At 41.1% G+C, this 18,551-nt stretch overlaps 1 protein-coding gene across 1 annotated transcript in view; it reads right to left on the reverse strand.

Moving 5' to 3' along the window:
• SH3BGRL2 (SH3 domain binding glutamate rich protein like 2) overlaps nucleotides 1-18,551 on the reverse strand; it is a 156,747-nt gene that overhangs the window by 50,263 nt on the left and 87,933 nt on the right. The window contains exon 3 of the mRNA XM_019442656.2: nucleotides 7,808-8,528. Coding sequence (XP_019298201.2) covers nucleotides 7,808-8,528 — 721 coding nt within the window. The remainder of the gene's footprint in view (nucleotides 1-7,807; nucleotides 8,529-18,551) is intronic.

The raw sequence follows: 18,551 nt of genomic DNA on the forward strand, positions 1-18,551 counted from the left end.
AAACCCCCTTTGGGGTTGTTCCAGGCACTGACCCAGCCCAAAAGAGTTCAGTACCTTTCAGGAATGAATAAGCTGTCAACGGTAACAAAGGGAACCAGACCCAGTTCTAGTTTCCAGGGGCTGCACCAGCCTAAAAGGACCTGGGCTTGTTGGTAGGGGGACCCCTATCTGGCAGCAAGCATCTAGCAGAGCTTCGAGTCCTACAGCAAAGCAGTCAGGAGCCCAGAAGGTGCTTCTCCTAGGTCGATTGTTTAGAGTCTGGAAAAATTAATCAAACATGAAAGAAAGAACAACACTAACTTTTAGTTGCCATAGTTCCTGAGCAATTAGTCCGTGCTGGCAGATAAAACTCAGATAAGCCTATTTTTGAAAGAGGACAGAAGGGAAGCTGCACTGGCTCAGACCACACAGCTGGGTTACAGCCGCTCGAAGGCTCCCAGTCCCCAAGCGCCACCTCTCACAGCCGCCCTAGCCACCCCCATGCCAGGCAACAGTCTGTACTGGTCATTGCTGGTCTAAACAATCACTCAACAGAAAGGTTCCATGACATGTTTTTAAACTACCACTAAAAAGAGGACCCAAAGAAGACAACTGTATATGATTAGATGTGGAAAATCTCCCTCCAATATTAACAAGCGTTTGCCAGTTCACAGGGAAAAAAGTTGTTTTCACTAAATTTCTCATTTAGAAAGCTAGGTCCTTTTTCTTTGTAGCAGTGTAACAAAGCTAATCACAGAAAAATAATGTACCTAAGAATGTAATTTAAATGAGAATAACATGTTTCTAACTCACTCTGCAGCAAGGTAGCAGCCACTAAAGCAGCTCCTACTGAAAATTTGGGTCTCCTTTTAAGTTTAGAGTTTGGAGGGTGACTTTTTAAAAAAAATCGACATTCAGCAATTAAAGCAATAATTTATTGGTCCCATTTTTTAAATCTGCATTTCAAAACAAAGTATTTTAAACTTTCATATATAATGATCCATAAGTCATGCTAATTTCTATTTTGGGAAAAATGAAACATTCACTAAGAATCTAGACCTTTTCTATTCTGTCACCCATTTCTAACTGTACTGGGGGGGAAACATGAATTCATTTCAACATTTTTATAAATTAAACATGAAAAACATCTAAAGAAGAAATATTTCTTAATTTGGTATCTCACACTGCTTCTTATGGAACTGGCTTTCCCCCCCCCCCCACTACAGTTGTTTTCCTTTCCTGTTTTTTTTTTTTTTTTTTTTTTTTATTTATTTATTTTTGAGAGAAAGAGAGAGAGCACGAGCAGGGGAGGGGTAGAGAAAGAGGGAGACACAGTCTGAAGCAGGACCCAGGCTCTGGGCTGTTGGCACAGAGCCAGACATGGGGCTCGAACCCACAGACCAAGAGATCATGACCTGAGCCGAAGTCAGATGCTTAACTGACTGAGGCACACAGGTGCCCCTTTCCTTTTCTGTTTTTGACCAAAGAACTGAAAAACACACAAAAGACAAGACTCAAATGTTCTTAAATTCCCACAATATGGAAACCACCTTAAATTTCATATTATAAATATTTGTCAAAATTTCATTTCCTCAAATAAATAGAAATGTTTTCTGAAAGTATTCCAATACAAATGGATAAAAAGCCCCTAATTTCATAAGAATCCATGCCCTTGATTATATTTCTATTTCCAAGTTTAAAATATTGTAGAATGGGAAAATATCAAATTTGAGAAAGAGTAAAATGTACTAGAAAACCTGAGGTCAGGTCTTCATCTGGGATATTGATAAACCTCCCTTTCTAGCAAGAGACCTTACACATGACTACAATTCCATACAATTCCACATCCAGCTGCTAACATGAAGATTCAAGAAATCTGCCTTCAGTCTTTCCAATTAAAGGGAGAAAATTCCATTAATTAGTCTATTTCAACACTCATATTCCATGCTGTTATGGGTTGAATTGTGTTCCCTGAAAAATGTTGAAATCCTAACCACCGGTGCCTCTGAATGTAACTTTATTTGGAAACAGGACCTTTGCAGATGATCAATAAAGATGAAGTCATTAGAGCAGGCTCTAGTCAATATGAACCTGTCCTTATAAAAAGGAGGAAGTTGTACATCATGACAGACACACACACACACACACACACACACACACACACACGGAGACCATGTGAAGGCAGATACCAAAAAGATACATCTACAAGCCAAAGAACGTCAGAGATTGTCAGCAAACCATGAGAAGTTAGGAGAGAGGCATGGGGCAGTTTCCCTCACAGCCCTAACAAGGAGGCACCCCTGCCCATACCCTGATCTAGCTTCCAGAACTGGGAGACAAATTTCTGTTGTTTAAATCCTTGATTTTGATACTTTGTTAATGGCAGCCCTTAGGAAATTAACACACTTGCCTTCCCAGCCTGACCTTCCCTTAAATCACATCCTTGTCCTTGCTCCCCCAACTCATTCCTGCTTCTCCTGGTCATTTCTCATATGCTCCCATCTACCTAACCTCACTCCACACCCTCACTCACCAATGCTCTTTGGCATTGTTTTCTCATCAAGGATACCCCTGGCATTTTGCATGGGCAGTTCTTATGGGGGACTATCCAGCCCACTGTAGGATGTCAGGCATCCCTGGTACTCTCATTGCCCCAGGGTGCCACCGTGCCCACACGGGAGAACTGCTCTAGAAACTTCAGAACCACCTGCCAGGTGGAGTTCAACTCAGGATCCCACCATCTACTGTGTATGATCTCATCAGGGCATTTAACTTCAGCTTCTTCATCTGTAAAATGAGAATAAATAACTACCTTGCCCTGTGACTCTGAGGATGCAATGAGTTAAAGAGGCTAATGAGCCCAGGCTTACCCTCACTAGCTTCTTCTGGCTTAGAATCACTTAGGAATTACTGCCCAGTCTTAGGCTGTTCTACATGGTCATATCCTGACTTTAACTGCTTGGAACTCCTTTGCGGGGCCTCCTCACAGTAAAGCTTCACTGAATACATTCAGTGCTTCACTGCTTACTGCATGCTTAAAAGTTGTTAAGTCATACAAACCAAAGGGTATGCCTTCTACAGCTGCAAAGATCAAAACAACTCTGAGCATAGTTTCTATGTGTTCCCCACCGCCACTCTCAATCCTACTTGAAAATATAATGGCAGCCCTGGGCAAAGCGCTGTATTTTCCAACTTTGTTTCCAATTTCTTTATATCTTTTGCTTCCAACTTTGTTTCCAATTTCTTTATATCTTTTGCTCCCAGTGATGGTCCCTCTCCAACATCCATGCATATACTGTTCATTTCACCCAGCTTCTCAGAAACACTGCCCAAGCCCGCATTGATCTCCTTGTTTAAATGGTTTGCATCCCAAGGCTCTGAGGCTGAAAAGTGAGCATTGACTTGTGCCCTAAGGCCAGAGTTTCTGTTCTTCTGACTTCACATACACCTAGCACCTAATAGCACCTTACACAGAGCCTGGTACTTGGTAGGTTTTCAATGATTATTTGATGAATTCAAGGGTCAATGGATGCATCAATGAATGCATTGCTGAATGAACACAAGAATGAATACATTCAGGAGTCAGGAGACCTAGTTTCTGTTTAACCCTTGGATCTGTGTTGAGTGACACAAATGACTTCAGGATAAGCCACTGAATTTCCAAGCCCAAATTTCCTTCTCTGTGATTTTAGGTGGTTGGACTTCACTAGAAAATTCCTTTAGGTTTTCTTCCAGCTCTAACAACTGAGCCCAGAAACTTTAACGAAGAGTGAAAGATTTTATTTTTTTAGAGACATTTTACTCAAGACAAGCAGAGGGGTAAAGATTTTTTTTAAATCACATACCAGGGGCGCCTGGGTGGCTCAGTCGGTTAAGCGACCGACTTCAGCTCAGGTCATGATCTCGCAGCCCGTGAGTTCCAGCCCCACAACGGGCTCTGTGCTGACAGCTCAGAGCCTGGAGCCTGTTTCAGATTTTGTGTCTCCCTCTCTCTGACCCTCCCCCATTCATGCTCTGTCTCTCTCTGTCTCAAAAATGAATACATGTTAAAAAAAAAAAATTAAAAATCACATACCAGACGTCCCTCCTTGCCAGAGAGCCCCTTGTTACCTGGGGACAAAAGACGTGGGACAACACGCAAGCTGCAGATACTGAAGACGTCTCTGAGATGCCGAGCACTACAGAGTTTGTTATCAAGGGCTTCCTGCAGGAACTTAAAGTCTACCCTGTCCTCCAAAGAAGTCCACAGGGACATCTGCTGTCTGCCTTCTTCTATCAAAAGCTCCTCCCTTTCCAGCCTGAACAAGGTGGACCCTGCACTCTCTCCCTGGCTCCAAATCTAACTCAATTCCTCTCCCTGCCATCTGCCTAAGGCTCCCACATGCATATTTTATGATTTCTGGCACATTTCCTCCTTATCTGACATCCTGCAATGTATCCCTCAGCCCCTATATTATTTCTATCTCTGATAATGTGTTCTGAAAGAGGCAAGTGTCCTTGGTCTGTACTTTATTACTGGTGGTTTTAGCTATCCTATCTTACCTCCCCACCCAGTCCCCACCTAAATTCCTTGAGGACAAAGACTACATCCTCTATTCTCTTCCAATTGCCCACAAGACCAAGGACAGAGAGAGGCAAGGAGCAGACCCTTAGAAAATACTTGTTGAATGAATAAAATAATGAATGAATGAGTGAATGAAATAATTGACTGATGCCAGTATTTTTAAATTAAAAAGCCATATCAATGTATTTCCTGAATAAAGTTACCATGACTCCCCCCACCCCCACCTTTTGGGTACACAACCAGAATAAATTAAATTTTAAAATGGCACTTTTAGAATATACTGTTTTCTTAGGACTAATTAAATGCCTTTCACAACAATATGAATGACAGCAACGTTATCACCTGCATATGAAATCTGATTTTTAGGTACTCATGGCATAATAACGTGGCATCCCTTTTATTTCCTAGAAAAAGCATGTTTTACCTGGAGCTGGGGAGGATAAAAGGGCAACCACCCCTTGGTGTTAATTATTACAAATACCACTGTTATGTGTTGACGCTGGAGAATTCAGAGAAGTCAGAACAAGACGAGGATATTTTCTAAATAGATTGTTTAAATCTATTGCTGTTTGGGGCAGAGAACCTTTTTGGAAATAACAGGAACCCACTTAGCAAAGTCAACTTCTAGCTACATTCCTTCCTTGTGGTTTAATAAACTTCAGCTAGAACTAAACTGACTTGGAAGTCAAATTATTTGTTCTCCCATGCACTTGCTCGTCACAGTTGGTCACCAAATAAACAGGGCCAATGGTCAACATAACACTGCTGCAAGGAAAACATTACTGCTATGCCATCAAAGCTTAATATAGCTTAATGCCATAAGCCCTATCAGCCTCCCCAGGCCAATAGTTAACTTAAACAATTTCATTATCTCTTAGAAATCATTATTCTTGCATAGAAGCATAAACTTATCATCACCGAAAGTATAAATATTACATAATTACAAAAAAGCTGTATTAATATAGGAGATGATATTATAATTGGGAATTACTCAATGACTAAGGATCGTCTGAGACCTAAAAAAGTTAGGTCCATTGAGATAGAGAATTACTGTTTATGGGCTGTATATATAACAGATTATGTCTTCTAGCTCAAATCAAATCATGTCAGAACACATACTACTAGGCGGGGCAGTGAGGGGACCTGAGACATCACAGTAGAACACCAAAGGAAAAGAATAAACTCACTTTGGGGTGGGGGAGAGGGGAAAATGGGTGACAGGCATTGAGGAGGGCACTTGTTGAGATGAGCACTGGGTGTTGTACATCGGCGATGAACCACGGGAATCTACCCCAAAAACTAAGAGCATGCTTTACACACTGTTAGCCAATTTGACAATATGTTACATTAAAAATTTAAAAAAGGAAAACAAAAAGAATAAACTCACTTTGAGGCATTTAAAGTGCATTTAAAATAAAAGACACTGTTACAAGGGTTTATCCACATTTACCCAACTGATGAAGTCAAAGCAGTTTAAAGCTAGAATGTAATTCTGAGCAATTCATCACCATCCTTCATTCTAACTCAGGAAGAGATGAGCACCTTATCCAAGCTTACACCACAAGCCAGATTCTGCATTAAAACTTAGGTTTCTTAAATCTAGCTTCATGGACAAAACACATAACAGTAAATATAAAATTAAAAAAGGGCATAGCAGGCAGGCAATAAATGTTAATGGATTTGAGGAAACAGAGATGCAAAATTCCAGAGCTATCTTGTATATTACCTGCTGATAGGCTAAGCCAAGTAAGTGCCTGAAGTTTTGACTTTGACTTGTCCAAACTAACGTAGGCTTCTTAATACTACAGATCAGCATTTCCATAATCAAAAAATGCTACTGGAACAATTACTGAGCATGCTAGTTGGTGGTGAAACCAAAAAGTCTATATATAGCATTCTTATGAAGAAGTGCATTTGAAAAACAAAATCTATGCACAAAACAATATGGGTTTCCAAACACATGAAGTGTAGTTCAGTAGAGAAATCTGTAAAAGACAGGAATGACTAAGCAACCACAAATAACTAGAAATACCCAAACTATCAGGAGTATGGGGACCACCACATGCCTGCATGTAAAGATTAAGGTGGAGTTTCCCATCTATTCCTAATGAAAAGGGGTCTTTTTTTGGTACTACAGTGTTGCTTTCTTTTTAAATAAAAAGTCTCCGTCGTTTATAAGGATTTACAAGCAACATTTTATTCCATCCTCCATCCCACCTGCTTCAGAAACAAATTTTGGGACAATCTGGTTGTTGCTGGGCAGACAACTGACCAAATTTTAAGCAACCAATATTGCAGTTTTGATGTTTTTGATTATATATCTCACCAAGGAACCTCTTAACAGCTTAACTCTTACTAAGGAAACCAAGTTTTAATAATCATGTAAAACATCCTGCTACATGTCTTATTACCCAGTGAGCTCTATCAAGTATACTACTGCATTTTTTCTTTACAGTCTGACATCTAGCTATTTTTCTCTTCTTCCCAAAAACTTCTTCCTAAAAAAATTAAAAAGCCAAAATATCGACCAAACACAACTTAAAATAATTCGAGAAACCACACTTTATACATCCTCAAGATGAAATTGACCACTGCACTACAAGGGGAAAGAAACCAAGCACACACATTTACATAAAGAAAATATTCATAGCATCCTAAGGAAAAAAAAAAAAAAGACAAAACAAGTAAGAAAACCCTGGCACGACAGGACAAACCTAGTTTACAGTTCTCTTTGCGCAGGCTTAAACTAATGAACTGGGTGGAAAGGAAGGGAGGGTGAAGAGCAATTACTACTTAAACTTGTTTCATTCAGGAGCTAGGTTAGCAAACCAAGCAGCCTACATAAAAGCTGGTTATATAAAATTTAACCAGGCCGAAGGTCCCACATCGGGAAGAACTAACACGAAGGGAAGCGGGACCCCCGAAGCTCTCAGAGTACCCCTTCCCCAAATTCCCAAATCACACGACTGGAGCTGGGGGTTTCCCCGCAGACTCCATTTTCCCCGCTGTGCTGTCTCCCTTTCAGGCCGAGTTGAGTGGGCCTGTGGGCGAGCTGGGGTCCCCCACCCACCTTTGCTCCCCGCCCTTTTCATTGTTGTGCAAGTGTGATGGATCACCTGCCCGGCGCGGTCTCGCGCGTTCCGACGCGCAGCGCACCGAGACGCGCAGGGGCGTGCGCCGCGCACCTCCCGCAGGACCCGCGCTCTGCGCCCAAGAGCCCCCCAGACCCGACCCCCGCCCTCTGCCAGTCCCCACGGTGCTCACCGCCACGAAACCCGAGGAGGAGGCAATGAACACGCGGATCACCATCCTCTCGCACGCGCGGACGGACCGTCTGCCCCCGCGGGTTCGGGGCTGGCGGGGACGCGGAGGCAAAACCCGGCTAAGAGCCGCCGCCGCCGCCGCTGGGCAGATCGCTCGGGTCGGGGAAGATCGCGGGGACCTGACTCCCTCCCGCCGGTCCGCAGATAAAAGCCCAGAGCCTCCCGGCCGCTGGCCGAGGGAGGAGGGGGGAGGGAAGGAGGAGGAGGGAACAGGCTGTGGGGCGTGATGGGAGTTGTAGTTTCGGTCTCTCCCTGGAGTGCCTGGTGGGCTGAGCGCCTTGCAGCCCCTCCTTACTGCGTGACAATAGCGTACACGCGCAGGTGGCTGCAGAGGACCCCGAGGCTGGGGCGAGGCTGTGACGAGGCTGTGACGAGGGGTGGTGAGGATTCTGGCGAAACGGGGAAAGAGAAAACTAGGCAAAAGGGCTTGGTTCAGAGTCCAAGCTTGGGTTCTGTGTTGTGGCTTAGTGATTTGGAGCATCCCCACGCAGAACCGCCCGACAGACTGGTTCGAGCCGCGGAGACCCAGGGTCTTAGGGCGGCTAGCGCCGGGCAAGCCCAAACGACCTGCGGCGGCGGGTGGAGCGGGCTGGGCTTTCAGGAGGTGGCCGCGGTGGGGGCGGTGGGGTGGGGCTGGGCGCTCCTCCGTTTTCCCCGAGGCTCTGGAGATTGCGGAAAGGTGATTCTTTTAGCTAAATGAGACGTTTTCTTTTTCTGTAGGCACTGCAAATTAGAAGCCTGATGAGAGCCCAACTGATATTTTATTTTTCTTAGCAAAACTGTAATTGTAGTAGAAAAATGAATACCAAGCGAAATTGGAGTCCTTCTATCAACATTGGGAATCAGGACCCCACCCTCCCCACCCCCTACTCTGCACAATGGCTTCGCCTCTTTGCACCTAATATTTACAATTGAGCCAAATCTGTGCCTTTTTCAGACCCGCTGCACATTCCAACGCAGTCTCCCAGGAGGATGGTGTTAAATAAAAAGCTTTTATGTAGTTTGCTAATAGTTTAGGAATAGTTATTTAACAAGTGTTTTCTGTTTCAGAAAAGCGCAAGCCTTGCAACCGTTTCGTGGATGTGAACCAGTTTTCCCTGCAGTTACTGTATTTACTTTATTCCTTTCAGCAGGGGATTTTAGCACAGTTCTGGGAACAATGTTAATTAATAGTTCTAGAAAGAAAGAAATTAGATGATGAGATCTCTGGCTCTTTGGTAAATTTCTTGCACGAGTACTAATCATTTTTGGAGCATTTGCGTTTTAGAGCAGTTTTTAATATTTCAAGTTTATAACCTTTCCTATTCTCTTACGTTATTTCTGTAGTATTTTTTTTTAAATATTTATTTATTTTTGAGAGAGAGAGTGCAAGCGAAGGAGGTTCGGAGAGAGAGAGACAGAATCTGAAGCAGGCTCCAGGCTCTGAGCTGTCAGCACAGAGCCCAACACGGGGCTGGAACTCAGGGACCACAAGATCATGACCTGAGCTGAAATCTGAGCTTAAAGCTCTGAGTCACCCAGGTGCCCCTACAGTATTCCTTTTTAATTTAGTACATTAACAGATGATACAATCCTAATGGGACTTTATTTCTTCTTAGTATATAATAACATTCAATGTAAGTTTTGCTGTAATTAATATCTCTCTGCATATGTACTTTAATTTAGCTACCATAAATTTGGAAATGGATACTTTTAAATTTTTAAATAATTTCCTTAAAAGTAGATACTATGTTTCCTGTATAACTGCCACTCTTGAAAGTCAACATTTTATTTAGTTTGGAGTTATTCAGCTTTGAAGGTATAGTTAAACTCAACCAATAGGAACTCAGAGGCTATTCTCTGAAAGGTACCAAAGTGGATAAAAAGTTAAATAAGTCATTTCCCCAGCAGAGCACCTATTGTCTGCAAAACAAAAAGGTACAGAAATAGCAGCAGAACAAGACCAATAGATTGTTGTGTGGATTTAAAGGAAAGGGTGGCTTTTTAGAAGAGACTTTGAAGATGAGTAGAAGAATATCTACTGGCAGATAGGGGGAATGCAGGGTGAGAATATGCAGAATTTATGAGATCGACAAGGAGTTGGTTGTACTTCAGAAAGGGATAGGAGAGGTCTAGTAGGGATAATGTTGAAAATGTAGGTTTGAATGAATGCAACAGAAGGCTCTCACTGGGTTGTCTTCCCAGCTCCTTGCTCTTTTCTGAAACCTGTCCCTCAGCTCTGACCTAAGACATTGTAGGGGTGGCTCCCAAAGCCCTGTTCATACAGCAAGACCCAGACCGCTGGCCACAGCTAATTGGTCTAGGCCCCAAACTGGGCCAGACAATATCCGTACCCTAAGGACTTGGAATTAGCACCGGCAAAGAAAGAGAGAGCTTAAACTTTAACTTGTGACACGGAAGCTCAGAGCTTTCAGAAGCCACGTTCTAACATGGGAACCAGAGAAGCTGAAGAAGCTAGTCAGTAGGAAGAGAACAAAGCAGACTTGTGGATAGTGATGGAAATGAGTTTCAGCGAGTCCTGATAATGTTTTAGTCCAGGGGTCCTAAAATTATGAGCTGTGTGGCAAATTGTGTGTTTTATAAATAAAGTTTTATTGGAACTCATTTCTTTTCATATTGCCTATGCCACAGTGACAGAAACCATATGGCCTGCAAAGCCTAATACATTTACTATTTGGCCCTTTACAGAAAAAGTTTGCCACTCCTTGTTTATGGCTCAACTTGTTCCTATACCCCTACTCATAATGTCTGCATAATATCCCTGTATCCATATCATATATTTCTCATCTTACTTAAGCCACCTCAAATAGGTTTCAGTTTTGGGCAATCAAAATTACCCTCACTGAGAAGTTTATACTGAACTTGTAAGCATTCAGAGGAAAGAAAGGATATGATCAGAGCTATACTTCAAGAAGATTACTCTGGTAATAGTTCTGGTTTATTCCACACTGGTGAAAAAGTTTATATGCAGGACAAAGTGTTAGCAGTCCAGGGACCCACAACAGCTAGTGTGGAGTTGAGACCCGGAGTTAATAAACAAAATGTAAGAATGAGTGAGAGTAGAAAGCAATCTGGGATATAAACTAGAGGCCCAAGATCAACACAAGGGTATCATACCACAGGGAGGATTAGGTGCCCATCTGACAAGTAAAGTCTGCAGATAAAGCAGGCAGCCAAAGCTTAAAGACAGAACTCAGAAAACTGAGTAGGTCATTAGGCTTTAAGGAAGCTGCCTCTGCATTGCCTAAGACTTGAACCTGTTTATAAGTCATGATAGGACATCTGGCTAGCGTGGGTTTTTTTCTTCGCTTTATTGACATATAGTGTTGTGTAAATTCAAGGTGTACAACGTGATGATTTGACATACATTTACATTGTGAAATTATCACCGTAATAAGGTTTATTAACAGCCTAGAGTGTTTTAAAACAGGAGTTTTTAACCTTTAGTAGTCTGGCAAAGTCTATGAACCCTTTCTCAAAAAAATAAGTTTCTAAATACAGAAAATAAAGGGGTCAGGATTAGTGATATTGCAAAAACAGTTATCGAAATAAAGGAGTGCAGTATTTTTGTTATTTTTTGAATTTATTTCAGTTTAATTTGTTTTAACGTATGGTGCTATATTAGTTTCAGGTGTACAATACAGTGATTCAACACTTCCATACATCACCCAGTGCTCCTCATAACAAGTGCCCTCCTTAATCCCTATTACCTGTTTCACCCATCTCCCCCACCCACCTCCCCTCTGGTAAGCATCAGTTTGTTGTCAATAGTTAAGGGTCTGTTTCTTGGATTGTCTGTCTCTCTCTCTTTCTCTTTCTCTTTCCTCTTTTTCCCCTGGCTCATTTGTTTCGTTTCTTAAATTTCATATATGAGTGAAATCATATGGTATTTGTCTTTCTCTGACATTTCACTTAGCATTATACTCTCTAGCTCCATCCATGTCATTGCAAATGGCAAGATTTCTTTCTTTTTATGTTTAAATAATATTCCATCGTGTGTATATACCACATCTTCTTTATCAATTCATCTGTCGATGGACACTTGGGCCGCTTCCATACCTGGCTATTGTAAATAACACTGCTATAAACATAGGGTTGCACATGCCTTTGAATTAGTGTTTTTGTATTTTGGAGGTAAATACCAAGGAGCATGATTACTGGATCATAGAGTAGTTCTACTTTTAACTTTTTGAGAAACCTTCATAGTGTTTTCCACAGCTTGGAAACACCAGTGGCATTCCCACCAACAGTGCAAAAAGGTTCCTTTTTCTCCACATCCTTACCAACACTTGTTGTTTCTTGTGTTTTTTATTTTAACCATTCTGATAGGTGTGAGGTGAGCCACTGTGATTTTGAAGTATAATGAGAAGACATAAAATTTTAAGACATTTGCAACAGTTGGAAAATATTAAAATACCTATGATTTTTGTTGGCAACAAAGTCACAGATGTTTGCTGCTATTACAGTGGTTTGTTGATACATTCATAATTGAAAGGATTAGTAAATTTCTGTTGGAGTCTGGTGAAAATATAAAGATGTTAATTTTTTTCTCATTCAAGTTCATGAACTCCCTAAATTCTATCCACAAGTCTCTTGGGTGGGGTGGGGGACATGTGTGTCTAAGAACCCCAGTTGAGGAAACCATAGTGTCTAAGTGTATTCAAATCTGTAAAAACCTATGAATTTGCCTAAAAAGCACATACAGAAAGAAACATGAAGGAGCCATGAAGAGTCCTTTGGAGAACTCCTACATGTAAGAACTGGAAGGAGAACAAGGAATTAAAGGGAGTGGAGGAACCATCAGAAAAAACACAAAACTGAAAGAATACAGTAAACCTAACAGTAGGGTTCTAAGTTTAAGGAAGTAGAGAATAGCAAGAATGTTACTCAGCCTGAAAGTCAAGAAAGAAAATAAAAATAGAGGCTTTGAGTTTGTTAGCTGGCAGCCTGTGTTCACATTTCAGCTTTGCCACTTAATTTCTTGGACAAATTATTTTGTACCTCTCTAAGCTTCAATTTTCATGTCTATAAAATAAGCATAAGTAATGGCTTTTATTCAATATTTTTATGAAGGTTAATTATGCTTAGGATATTCTCCAAATGATGCCCTGTGATATCTGTTTGAAGGGTATTCCCACTCTACCTGGTTACTGATGTTTGGACCATGTCTGTGTACTTCCCTCAGTGTGACCTATATTGCAGCTTGAAAGTAATTTATGACATATGTGACCAGGCTTGGAAATACATAATGGGGATTTTCCAGGAATTTACAGTTGGAAAATCAAAAGACTAAGGCAATTGGTAGTAGGAACATAAAGGAGAATGCTGCAAGGGGGTGGAGTGGGGATAAGGAGCTTTGAGCAAGTTAAGGAATGAGGGAACAGAATGAAGAATAAGAGGAAGTCGGTCTGTAACAGGAGAATGGAGCCTCTGTGGAATGAAAAGTAGAAACACTAACGAAGAGCTGGCCGCTGTCTTCTAGTCTCAGCTTCCATGAATCCAGGTGTACCACAGTTCCTGCCCTTGGATTGCTGTTTTATAACCTCCATCTTTTATCTTGAGCTAGTTTAAGTGGAGAGGTCTTTTCTTGACTACTGTAAATCCTAACCAGAATATCCATGTAAAGTATGGACAGTAAATCACTTGCCTGAGGGGCGCTTGGGGGAATCAATCCGTGAAGCATCTGACTTTGGCTCAGGTCATGATGTCACAGTTCAAGAGTTCAAGCCCCGCCTCAGGCTCTGTGCTGACAGCTCGGAGCCTGGAGCCTGCTTCAGGTTCTGTGTCTCTCTCTCTCTATCTCTCTGCCTCTCCCCCCACTCGTTCTCTCTCTCTCTCTCTCTCTCTCTCTCTCTCTCAAAAATAAAAACACCAAGATAATAATAATAATAATTTGCCTGAGGAGGGTCCAAGTGCAAAAGATTCATCATACGGATTGTAGCAAACAGCACAGCACATCTCAAAACTGGATTTTTGTCTGAAGTATTCTGCTATTTCCATGTCAAGTTAATTTTTAAAAAACTGAGTTAACTAAGCCAAAATCTCCCCAAGACCTGTGCAATCCTCCTGTTCTCCAGGTTTCTCCCTCCAATGTAAATAAAACCTTGAGCCCAGTGTTTGGTGCCCAATAAATCCACAAGAAGCACTAGGTGTTATTATAATAATCATTTGTTATTATTGCTGACCTTTGCGAGAGCACTGCCAGTGGAAAAATGGAAGCATTAGCCAGACTGCAGCAGCTTGAGGACTGATGAGCCAATAGAAACCAGGGTATCGTCTTTTCAAATTGGAAGTTGGGGACTGATGAGAGGGGACAAGCAAGGACAGAAACTTGAAGGGGAATCAGGGACATTCTTCAGTAAGGTTTATCTACAGATTAAAGAGCTCTTCTAAACAGTCTGGAGTCTCAACTGTCCAGATTGTATTTTTAGAATGGAATTGAATCTGATTGATAATTCTGTTCTGTCAAAGCTGTCCTGTTTTTAACAGCATTTAATCCAATACTATCCAGCTCCCCAAGGATTTAACTTGAGGCACTCCAGTCACTACACCATGCCTGTCACAAATCCCTGCCGGGCTCCAGGCAGTTGTTCCTCTGAGAGCTGAGTTGGCACATTTGGCTGCTGATGGGTGAAGGATTTGTGGGAGAGGAGGTTATAAGCTAGAGGGCAGGGGTAGGTCAGAGCGGTTAAGGCACAGGTCTCTGAGCCAGACCTGAATTAATGTCACAGATGTATGACCTTCCTTAGGCAATTCACTTAGCCTGGGACACCCCACCTTCCTCGTTGTTGTTGGGGGCTTTATGGAGAAGATGCGTGTAAGGTGCTTTTTTACACAGTGCCGTAAACGTAGTTAGGACTCAATGAGTATTAGCTACTGCTAATCACATAAAGTAAATCAGAGAATGGCCTTCATTTGCATAAAGCACATAAATTTCATAAATATTTCTGTTTCATGTCTGTGAGTTTAACTTTCTAAATAACAAGGATCTGGTTTGTATAAGCCTCTTTGTACAGTGCCATGTTCAGTTAAAGTACTTAACAAAAACTTTTTGATGTTAATGAAGTTTAGAGAAGGCCATACTTAAGATAAAAGGAATATCAGTGAAATGAAGCAGTAATGAAGTCAAATAATGGCAGCTTGAATTCCATAAGAGAATTCATCTGATGCTTTTATGTTGCTTCATCAGGCTCATTCTATTTTTAATAAAATAAAGGCTTAGTTAACAGGAACACGCTAATAGTCCCTGAACCGGATGGAACTTTCAGCGCTCATGTTTAAGAAATGAAGGGAAATCATAAAGTAGGGAATAAGCCTTGAAACCAATATTCAGGACATATTTTTGAATCTGTACATATTCAACCTAACCCAGAGGGCTCCCTATCCTCTCTGACAAGAGAAAACACTTTCATTTCTTCCATGCCTTATTCCCCCCAGAAACTGAAAAAAGGTATATGGGAAGAAAATTGGATGGCATAAGCCACCATCTTGGAACTATAACAAGGAGGTTTTGAGATCTGCTGGTCCGCTTGGAGGACTAAAAACCTTGTGTGCAGTTGATTTCTTTCAGCTATATTCATTCAGTATGTGCCAGATGCTATGCTAAGTGCTGGGAATTCAGCAGTAAATCAAACACAGTCCCTATCCTCACAGAGATTATGGCTAAACTGGAGGATGAAACGTGAACAATATGCTTGAAGGAAATGACTAGATTGTGGTGCTTTTTAAATTTTCTTAATCTGGAAGGACTCTCCTAATCAACTATTTTTGGAGACAGCGATATATAAAATTCTCCCCCCACCCCCCCAAGATTACATTCCAGGTCAGAAGATGATATCACCATAACAAAATAAAGATTAAAAGTTGATATTACTTACATAGTTGTAGGCAACACAAGTTAGGAGAACTTCCAGTACTCTACAATGTTTTGGTTATTAGTTCACTGCCTTTATAAGTGATTACCATATTGTAATAAACAAAAATTTACATTTAGGTTATTGTTGAATCTGAAATTATTTTGATTCCTCATGAATACATTGCTAATGAGTTTTCAGTTCGGTATAATTTCCTATTATGCTAGGCATAAAGGCCATTTAGAATAATTGCAACAGAGGAAGTATAAGAAAATGTTTATATATAGCTACAATTAAAGAAAATGGAAAACTAAGGTTAAACAAACAAAGTGTTATTATTGTTGTAACAATTATTTTTATTATTTTTTCCTGTGATTTTCAAGGGCTTACTGAATGGAAATTGTGAACATTTGCTTTTAGTATATTTTAGTACCTTGAACCATAATGATTTCAACAAGAACAATGAGGTCTTTATGTTTATTTCTTGACTCTTTCCTTAAAAACAAAAAAAACAAAGGATGAGAAAAACATATAGAAACACTTTAACATTAGGTTATCACTTCTTTTCCTCAGTTCTTTGCATCCATCCCTTTCCAATTCATTCGGGGCAACTTTCATTGTGGAAATCACTCTACTTCAGTCTCCACTGCAGTTAAGTGCCTTTAGGTTTAAATACAGTCTTTCCAGAGGGAAGTCATTTTTGCATTAAGTGGAATTCCACTCAACAGTGATGTCAGAGGGGCGCCTGGGTGGCTCAGTAGGTTGAGCCTCCGACTTTGGCTCAGGCCATGATCTCACAGTTTGTGAGTTCAAGCCCCACATTGGGCTCTCTGCTGTAGGCACTTAGCCCACTTCAGAACCTCCATCTCCCTCTCACTCTACCCCTCCCCCGCTTGTTCTCTTTCCCTCCTTCTCTCTCTCTCTCCCTTTCAAATTTAAACATTTAAAAAAAAAAATCTAAAAAAAAAACAAAACACTGGTGTCAGAGAGCAAGACTTCCCTATTAATTCAACTCACCAGACCCAGAAGCCATGATCTGGCCAGATAATCACTAAGTTTATAACAAAATGAAGCACTTAATAATGGAATTCTAGTCCTTCTTTGCCCCCTAGTTGTAAACCAGACATATTTGAAAAATTCATTAAATTTTTCTTGTCCCAAGAACAGTGTAGTGGAAAAGTCTTATTTTACTTTAACCACAGTTTACATTTCCCCAAAACATACAGCTTTTTAAGAGAGTTTTATTTATTTATTTATTTTAATTTGAGAAAGAGAGAGAGACAGAACAAGCAGAGGAGAGGCAGAGGGAAAGAGAGAGAGAATCCGAACCAGGGTTGCAGGACTCAATCTCATAACCGTGAGATAACTGTGAGATCACGACCTGAGCTGAAATCAGGTGTCAGACACCTAACTTGCTGAACCACCCAGGTGCTACCTTTTTTTAAAGACAATTTTAGGGGTGGCCTGGGTGACTCAGTTGGGTAAGCAACCGACTCTTGATTTGGGCTCAGGTCATGGTCTCATGGTTAATGGGCTCGAGCCCTGCATCAGGCTCTGTGTTGACAGTGTGGAACCTGCTTGGGATTCTCTCGCACTCTCTCTCTGCTCATCTCCCCATGTTGTGTTCTCTCTCTCAAAATAAATAAACATCAAAAAAAAAAAAGAATTTTACTTATTTATTTATTTATTTAAATTGGGAGGGGGGAGGGGCAGAGGGAGAGAGAGAGAATAACATACAGCTTTTTAAAAGCCCAATCCATTGGGGCGCCTAGGTGGCTTGGTCGGTTAAGCGTCCGACTTCAGCTCAGGTCATGATCTCACGGTCCCTGAGTTCGAGCCCCGCGTCGGGCTCTGTGCTGACAGCTCAGAGCCTGGAGCCTGTTTCCGATTCTGTGTCTCCCTCTCTCTCTGCCCCTCCCCTGTTCATGCTCTGTCTCTCTCTGTCTCAAAAATAAATAAACGTTAAAAAAATTTAAATAAATAAATAAATAAATAAATAAAAGCCCAATCCATTCAATTCAATGTATTTGTTGAACACCTGCTCTCTATGAGTAACTTATTAAACTTCCTCTCTTCAGCAATTTGCATATCTTTAAAATTTAATAGTGATTAAGAAATCATCTGTCAAGATCAGAAAAATATTAATATGTCCTCATAATTTTTGAAAGCTTATGATTTTGATAGTTGTTCAATAGGAGGGATATTAAGCAATTTTAATTCCATACCATGACCGTTTATCAAGTTCCTACTAGGCAGTAGGCACTCTATTGGATGTGGAGAATATCAAGATTCACAAAACTGTGTGTTGGGGGTGGGGTGAAATGTTTTTGCCCAAAGTAAAGTCCTGGGTAGAAGCACAAAGGTCAGTGAGTGAGTGAGTGGTTGTGTGAGAACAATGCAGAGAATCCCCATGGGATATGGGTCCTTTGAAAGGAATCTTTGTAGTGGATCTGAAGTTTACTTGCAGTATGTGTCTTTATTGTTTCTGTTTTAGCTAGTAGATTCATATTTTAGGTAGTTAAAAATCTCATCAGCTTCTATTTCCCTGCGACTTGTTACAGTTTGCCTTTGTTTCTGGGTTAAGAGTAACAACTGTATACTCAGGGTCAAGGTTGAAGGTGGAAGACGCTGGAAGAAACAACTCGGCAGTACTGAGTAGCAACCTATGAGCCTGAAACAAAGACAAGCGTCCTGTGTCTGAAATGTACTTCTGTTCCCGTATCAGTGGATATATATGCAGCTGCATGTTTGGCCAAACCTGACAAATTTTCAGGAGCCATAGTGACCTTTGATTATTTCACATAATGAGAAGAGTGCAGGGAGCTGAATCCA

Source organism: Panthera pardus, unplaced genomic scaffold (assembly GCF_024362965.1).
Source record: "Panthera pardus isolate Hobbes unplaced genomic scaffold, ASM2436296v1 HiC_scaffold_17, whole genome shotgun sequence".
In the NCBI taxonomy this organism is placed as follows: Eukaryota; Metazoa; Chordata; class Mammalia; order Carnivora; family Felidae; genus Panthera; species Panthera pardus.